At 36.3% G+C, this 7,407-nt stretch overlaps 2 protein-coding genes across 3 annotated transcripts; one reads left to right on the forward strand and one right to left on the reverse strand.

Annotated features, from left to right (window-relative positions):
* Window positions 1-303: 303 nt before the first annotated feature.
* On the reverse strand, window positions 304-2,009 carry LOC128890028 (glutamyl-tRNA(Gln) amidotransferase subunit A, mitochondrial). The gene is made up of 2 exons (XM_054148175.1): window positions 1,479-2,009; window positions 304-1,410 (listed from the first exon to the last, which is right to left on the reverse strand). The coding sequence occupies exons 1-2, from the start codon at window positions 1,996-1,998 to the stop codon at window positions 380-382; spliced, it is 1,551 nt and encodes a 516-aa protein (XP_054004150.1). The 5' UTR covers window positions 1,999-2,009; the 3' UTR covers window positions 304-379.
* A 944-nt stretch (window positions 2,010-2,953) lies between these two features.
* LOC128890023 (band 4.1-like protein 5) lies at window positions 2,954-7,052 on the forward strand. Of its 2 annotated transcripts, XM_054148168.1 has the most exons (7): window positions 2,954-3,118; window positions 3,341-3,488; window positions 3,573-3,749; window positions 3,835-4,533; window positions 4,613-5,046; window positions 5,326-5,748; window positions 6,013-7,052. In XM_054148168.1, the coding sequence occupies exons 1-7, from the start codon at window positions 2,954-2,956 to the stop codon at window positions 6,142-6,144; spliced, it is 2,178 nt and encodes a 725-aa protein (XP_054004143.1). In that variant the 3' UTR covers window positions 6,145-7,052. The 2 variants fall into 2 exon arrangements, with proteins under 2 accessions (XP_054004143.1, XP_054004144.1); XM_054148169.1 differs by lacking the exon at window positions 5,326-5,748.
* The last annotated feature ends 355 nt before the right edge of the window (window positions 7,053-7,407 follow it).

The following is a 7,407-nucleotide window of genomic DNA, read 5'->3' on the forward strand; positions in this document are numbered from 1 at the left end:
AACAGGAACTATTCGAGAACAAACTTAGGCGTTGTGCCACCAATGGCGCCACTGTCAATCAATTACCGGCATTTTAATTATTTGCTTATTGTAACTTCTACTAATGAATTTTAATCTCCCAGTGTTTGTTTTATGACTACAAGTTTAATATTAAACGGAATAAAATAGATTATATAAGTATTTTTTTACTTTTTCTGTAATGTCGATAATTTTAGTTCCACCTTCTCACCGCTAGGTGGTTATAGCGTCGCTTGCCACGATTTTGACCATTGGCGGGAGGGAACATTAAATAATTAAACAAGATTATGAAAGATATTTTACTTCATTATGTGACAAAATGATAATGTTATAAATAAACCAACGTTCGTACACAAACATTTTATTCGAGCAGAGATAGATCTGTCAATTCTAGTCTAGGAAACTTAACTATTTGTTCTATCCACTTCGCTATGCTAAGAAGTTTTTTTTCATGGAAAGGTGGTGCCATAAGTTGCAAAGACAAAGGTAAACCATTTCGGGAAAGTTTAATTGGCAGGTTAATTGCTGGTATGCCTGCCATATTCGCAGGCTGTGTACAATAATCTTGAATTAAACACTGAGTCTGATTATCTAATGCAACGAATCCATTGTAGTCTGGTGCATCTGTTAATGTTGTAGGAGTAAGCAGAAGGTCAATGTTATCGTTCCATACCGATTCGAAGTCATTAGAGATTAGTCGTCTCATCTTCATTGCTTTTACATAATATTCTTCGTAATTTTCTTCTAATAAAAAATAATTTCCAACTAAGATGCGCTCCTTAACCACGTTACCAAATCCTTCTGTTCTAGTCCTTTTATAAAGTTCGAGCGCGGAACTCCACTCGTCTGCTCTATAACCGTATTCCATACCGTCGTAACAAGCTAAATTACTAGCAACATCGCAACGATTCAGGATTGAATAACAAGATATAGAGTAACTGGTATGTGGCATTGATACTGTAGAAACTGATGCCCCAGCTTCTCTCAAATACTGAGAAACTTCATCCCAACATTCCTGAACATCAGGATTTATATTTTTTAGTTTATACTCTTTTGGTATCCCAATTCTCAGATTACTAACATCTATGGTGCTGGGTAAATTAATTGGGACATATTCATTTCGTGTGGATGTAGAATCAGCTTCATCAGGACCAGCTATAGCGTTCAAAACAAACACTGCATCATCCACATATCTTGCAAGAATGCCAGGAACATCCATAGAATTTACGAGTGGAATAAGCCCATAGCGTGACACTAGCCCATAAGTGGGTTTTAATCCAACAAGACCACAGTATGATGCTGGATTTCTAGTGGAACCACCAGTATCTGAACCTAATGCAGCATAACAAGTTCCAGTAGCAACAGCTACAGCAGAACCACCACTGCTACCACCTAAAATGCATATGTATACACAATACTGATGTACAAACAATTCAACAAAATAATTGAATAAATTATACCTGCTATATGCCATGAATTGTCATTAGGAGAATCCTTTGTGCATTCCTCTTTGCAAGAGTAATATTTGTTTATTACATCTGATTTCCACAGGTTCTTTGTTGGACCATAATACGAATCAATAGTTCCAGAACCCATAGCGAATTCATCGAGATTAGTTTTGCCAATTAAAACTGCTCCGGAATCTGCTAAACGTTGGTATACAGTTGCATTGTATATTGGAATAAAATTCGAAAGCATTTTCGATGCACAGGTCGTCAAGTGACCATTCGTGCAATAATTATCTTTAACTGCAATGGGAATTCCATCGAGTTTTCCCAATAATGCATCATTTTTCTGCCTCGAATCTGAATTCTCGGCCTGCTTCTTTGCTGTTTCATCAGTTACAGTGATATAGGCATTTAATGGTTTAATAACCGTTGTCAATTTGACAGCTGCTTTTGCGATATCGGAAGGTCGCACCTCGACATTATGTATTTTTTGACTTACGTCTTTTATTGATGCGAAGAGTAATTTATTCATATTATGTCGAAAATATTAATGGGAAGTACATGTGTTTATAACCTCTATACGAAACGTAACCTTACTTTTATCACTCGTACAGAGAGAGAGAGAGAGAATAAAGGTACTCTTTGTTCGATCAAAATAAATAATGTACTATATTTTTATTCGAGAGTTTGTTACATTTAATATTATTATTATTATTTACAACATTGGAGGGAAGACATACTTAAATTAATTTATACTATGCAATATACTTTTACAGGAATGACTAACGTACTAAATACATGAATGTATTTAAATAGTTAATATACAAATTTATTTATTAGGTTTGATCATTTTACAATTGTATTTTATAATGTAAACCATCTGAAAATATGTAAATAGTCATTTCCATTCAATTGTTCCAGTTATGTTGTAAACGACGCGATCATCGTTGATCACCATTTCGTTCGATGAAATGCTTTTACATGTTCGATTTAATAAAGATTATTCTTAGTACATACAAACATTCATTCCTTTTTCCCATCAAACCTGGCATAAATACATTTAATAAATACAAAAATTAAACCTGGATACAAGCAATGTTTCAAATTCTTGACTGCTAGGTGGCGATGCAGTTTCGTTGGCTTTAACGCGTTGGGAAAAATGTTTGGAACGGAAAAAATATTCGTGAGTTTACCGTAATCGAAATGTACATATATCTTTTCTGGGTGCGTACGAGCCGCGTGGTTTGTTATGGCTAGTCGATCGACAAACGAATACGATGTAGATATTTTCCGTAATCCGTTTAATATGTATATTTAATGAGCCGTTCGTTCGTTGTACGCGTGTGTTTATGCATGTACCCAACGCGCAGGTGGGCGTATTTCACGTTTCACGGTAACGTACCGCGAAAATGATATTTCCGCGACGAGGAATGTAGCGATACGGCTCGGAATATCACTTGTGCCAAGCAGTGAGAAACTTCGAACGTATGTCAAATAAAATGTTAAGGTTCCTATCACGACGTAGGGCGCGTAGTGTCAGCGGGCAAACCGCGTCGTCCCAGATTAAAAACCAGCGATTGCTCAGCAACAAGAATGTTGTTCAATGCAGGGTCGTTTTGCTCGACGGGACGGATCTGCCTATAGAATTATCGGTAAGTACGACAGTTTGTTAAGCAATAATCTTTTGTTATATATCGTTCGAGTTCTGCATAAAAATATTGTCTAGAAACATTTGAACTCCGTTAACAATATTTGATATTAATCTATGCTCTCAGAGTATACTCAATTATTTCATAGACACAATATTACTAATTATTATGTGCTCCAATATTTTGGTACAAATTTGTATACACTTTAATGTTTTTCTGTTGCAGAAAAAGGCATTGGCTAGTGACTTATACGAACAAGTATTTTATAGTTTAGACTTAATAGAGAAAGATTATTTTGGATTGCAGTATACAGACAGCAATAATGTTCAACACTGGTTGGATCCTACAAAGCCTATCAAGAAACAAGTGAAAAGTATGACTTAATCTAATATGTATGCTTCCACATTCCATTTTCTGAAATAGCGATTAACACACAAAATCATACTCTTCTGCATAGTTGGGCCCCCATACACTTTACGACTGAAAGTAAAGTTTTATTCATCCGAGCCTAACACATTGCGTGAGGAACTAACCCGATATCAGTTCTTCTTGCAATTGAAGCAAGATGTTTTGGAAGGAAAGCTTCACTGCCCCCATCAAGTTGCAGTTCAGTTGGCTGCGTTAGCTCTTCAATGTAAGCATTCCAAACTGAATACCCAAATCAAGAAAAGTGAAACATCTCAGCATACATTTTAAAATGAACTCACTTATATTTTCAGCTGAACTGGGTGACTATGACCCTGCCATACATAGCGCGGTAACGGTGTCGGAGTTTCGATTTGTACCGGGTCAAACGGAGCAAATGGAACTCGAAATACTGGAAGAGTATACAAAGTGCTCTGGTCTTAGTCCCGCGCAAGCTGAATCAGCTTATCTCAGTAAAGCGAAATGGTTGGATATGTATGGCGTAGACATGCACACCGTCCTCGGGAAAGACGCCTGCGAGTATTCCTTAGGTTTAACTCCAACTGGAATCTTGGTCTTCGAAGGCACGCAAAAAATAGGCCTGTTCTTCTGGCCTAAGATCGGTCGTCTAGATTTTAAAAAAAAGAAACTCACATTAGTCGTGGTAGAGGAGGATGACGAAGGAAGGGGGGAACAAGAACATACGTTCGTCTTCAGATTGGTTAACGAGAAGGCTTGCAAGCATCTGTGGAAATGCGCTGTAGAACATCACGCTTTCTTTCGATTACGAGCACCCGTTAAAGGTGCCAGTGGGCGACAAAATTTCTTTCGCATGGGCTCGCGGTTTCGTTACAGCGGTAAAACTGAATTCCAAACGACTCAACTGAATCGAGCGCGTAGAACCGTGCAGTTCGAGCGACGTCCAAGTCAGAGATACGCACGTCGACAGAGTCACGTTTTAAGAGAACGGCAAAGGCAGCAAGTGGAACAACCGCAACCTTCGCCACCTGCCAGTAAGTTCAACGAATATATCTTTATTCTGTTAACCATTTAGATGCTATGATATTAAAAAATACTTTCACTTACTTTCAGCTGAAGAGCAGCCTTTGCAACGTCAGTCGAGCCAATGTAGTACAAAATCTTCGGAATCCAGTATACATGGAACATCTTCGCCTTTGGTAGATTCCTTGCTGAAATCGCTTGCCAAAGATCAACAACCGTTGGAACCTAGAAATCAAACAACAGTTGTCAGCAGCGAAAAGGAATCGGAACCAGTAAAAACTAGCTTGACCATCGAGAGTATAACAAACCAAGTGCAATTGGTGCCGAATAACCAAGTTGGCGGTACCTCGTCATTGCCTCCTCGTACACCCATTCCGTTGGAATCGTTGAAGTGTAATATATTAAAAGCAAAATCCCTCGAACAGGGCAAAAATTCAAATTTAGTTTCGATCACTTCTACGGAAGCACCTGCTGTTGTCGCTAAAAACAATCAGCATGCCGACGCTGCAACGATCGTATCCGTGGTGAGAAAACCATGTTATATAGTACTACATATATATTATTTATCTTAAATATATTTTCGCTAATTACCGCGTAAAATGGCGAAATAAATGTTCAAACACTACATCGCAATAAACATCCGTTTGTTTCTTAGATTAGTATTAATTAAACTATTTTATACTTTTATGTTTTTATGTTATACCTATGCTCAAGTAGCTTTATTCGAAATTTTGTTCCATTGTTTCGTGCTTCCTAGGCTTTAGTTGTGATTTGTTTGCTTTCTTGCATTGTTCGTTATTTAGGGTGGAGATAAACTGACGCTTTCCGTAAGTGGAGCAACAACGACGAATCCATCCATGGATGATACTGTGACTGTAACGCACTTTTCTTTAGACAGCTGGGGACAGATCGAACAAAAAACTACACAGCTAAATCCTAAAGTCTCGAATCAGTCCCAGAATCCATTTAATCCGTTCACGAGCGACAGCAGTAGCGATGTCACTAGCGTTTCCGAGAATGTAGAAGATGAAGTAAAAACAGAGGAGGAGAAGAAAACGAATACGAATCCGTTCATAGACTCGAATCCGTTCTTGGGTCTGCTTAATCCCTTCAAAGAAGTGCAATCTACCGTCGAAAAGAAAGTCGAAGCAGAGGCAGAGAAAAATGGAGCAAGAGTCGTGAAAACCGAAGAGATACAAACGACTACTACAACTCTTACTCACAAGGTGTGGCTCATGCTTGCGAGTTAGCTACTGTAACAATGTTTTCTGTACTGTACTCGTGTAATTTGAAGAAATGCTTTGTTTGGTTCGTGCAAGTTGCGCCATGTACATATACGCACATTTTATTTGTATAATAAAATTATTTCGAATCGTGTATTTGATCGACGAACATTAAAATTAAACAAATTTGTTGATATCGGTATTTTAAATTATACAATATGTAATTTTTTTAATCGGTGATATGTACCTATTATTTTCGTGTTGTAGGATGACAATTCGACTGTTTCTGACATCAGCCCTTGGCTCGTGGCTGATCCATTGCAAACCACTACGACAGATCAAACTCCGATCAAACATACTATTATTACAAGGAAGACAGTGATTACAACGCAACTCTGAAGTATTATTTGTCTGGCTGAATAATCAAGGTATTTATTAAATTCGTCTTCCTTGGACTGCATAATGATTTACTTAAAGTGCCTATGGAAATACGACGATACTGCCCAGCGAAAGAGGTAGTCTTCGATATCATAAAAATAATATCTCTTTGATACAAAAATATTACTCCATTTTACGTTTGCTTTTTATTAATAGCAATTTTACTCATATTCCGAAGCATTTCTGATCATTTTGCCATGCAAACTTAGATATCTTCTGCATTTATTATCGAGTAGGATAGTTGATTGTTACAAAATCAAGTGTCTTTACATTCTGTTAGTATATATGGGAAATGTATGCATACATTAAACGTTAATGTATGGTGCTTTTATTAAAAACAGTGTATCAAAGGTACGCAGACTTTTAAAATGCTGTTTAACGATTACCTTCTTTACAGAATTTTCGTTCAGTTGTACGTTTACAATTGTTAAATAAATTTTAGGTCTAATCTAAACGGTAAAATATACAAGTATTTAAACACCTGTGAGATAGTATTTTATACTTGCCATAGTGCCTTTAATTATAATGAAAATGAGAAGACTATTGTATTAAAATTTTTATAGTCATTCCTACGAAGTTTATTGTATTGTGTTAATAATGATCAGTAATCTGAAATGGAACTACGAAATATTTTTTACCTTCTCAAATTACGAAACTCAAATTATATAAAGTAAGTCTCGTCTGTTTCGACGAATTACGTGAAAGGCTGTTGAAGTACTTATTGTATTCCATATACAAGCATTTATGAAAGTAGAAGAAGGGCGCTGTTTTATGTTTGTTTATGTATTTAAATATATTGTATTTAATAGCAATAAGTTAAGTACTACGATACTATATCATTTGAAAATCTAATATATCTATTACCTGTGTTTACAGTGCTATTATTAACCGACACCCTAATGTATTCCGTCCTAAAGTGTTATATACATATACTGTTATATACGTTATGTATAATTTTTGCTTTGTAATAAAAAAAAGTATTATTAAAAAGTTGTATTGCGAATTTTTTTGATATACATACATATATATTTATGTATCTTTTTTTCAGCGAGTTTGAGAATTTCGTGTCGCTGTTATATTTACCAACGTCAAATATCTTGTTTGCTTTCTGATATCAATGCGACGTATAAATCAACATTACTTATTTATCTGTTATACAACGTACATCTGAAGTTTCGTAACAGTCCCTCTGTGTTTATCAGACACGCCAGGCATGAAACAGCG

Source organism: Hylaeus anthracinus, unplaced genomic scaffold (assembly GCF_026225885.1).
Source record: "Hylaeus anthracinus isolate JK02 unplaced genomic scaffold, UHH_iyHylAnth1.0_haploid 12000, whole genome shotgun sequence".
In the NCBI taxonomy this organism is placed as follows: Eukaryota; Metazoa; Arthropoda; class Insecta; order Hymenoptera; family Colletidae; genus Hylaeus; species Hylaeus anthracinus.

Coding starts and splice junctions, on each gene's coding strand:
- LOC128890028 (XM_054148175.1), bottom strand. CDS start 1,998: ATGAATAAATTACTCTTCGCATCAATAAAAGACGTAAGTCAAAAAATA. Junction 1,411..1,478: donor CAATTCATGGCATATAGCAG/GTATAATTTATT, acceptor TATGCATTTTAG/GTGGTAGCAGTGGTGGTTCT.
- LOC128890023 (XM_054148168.1), top strand. CDS start 2,954: ATGTCAAATAAAATGTTAAGGTTCCTATCACGACGTAGGGCGCGTAGT. Junction 3,489..3,572: donor TATCAAGAAACAAGTGAAAA/GTATGACTTAAT, acceptor TCTTCTGCATAG/TTGGGCCCCCATACACTTTA. Junction 5,047..5,325: donor CTGCAACGATCGTATCCGTG/GTGAGAAAACCA, acceptor TTCGTTATTTAG/GGTGGAGATAAACTGACGCT.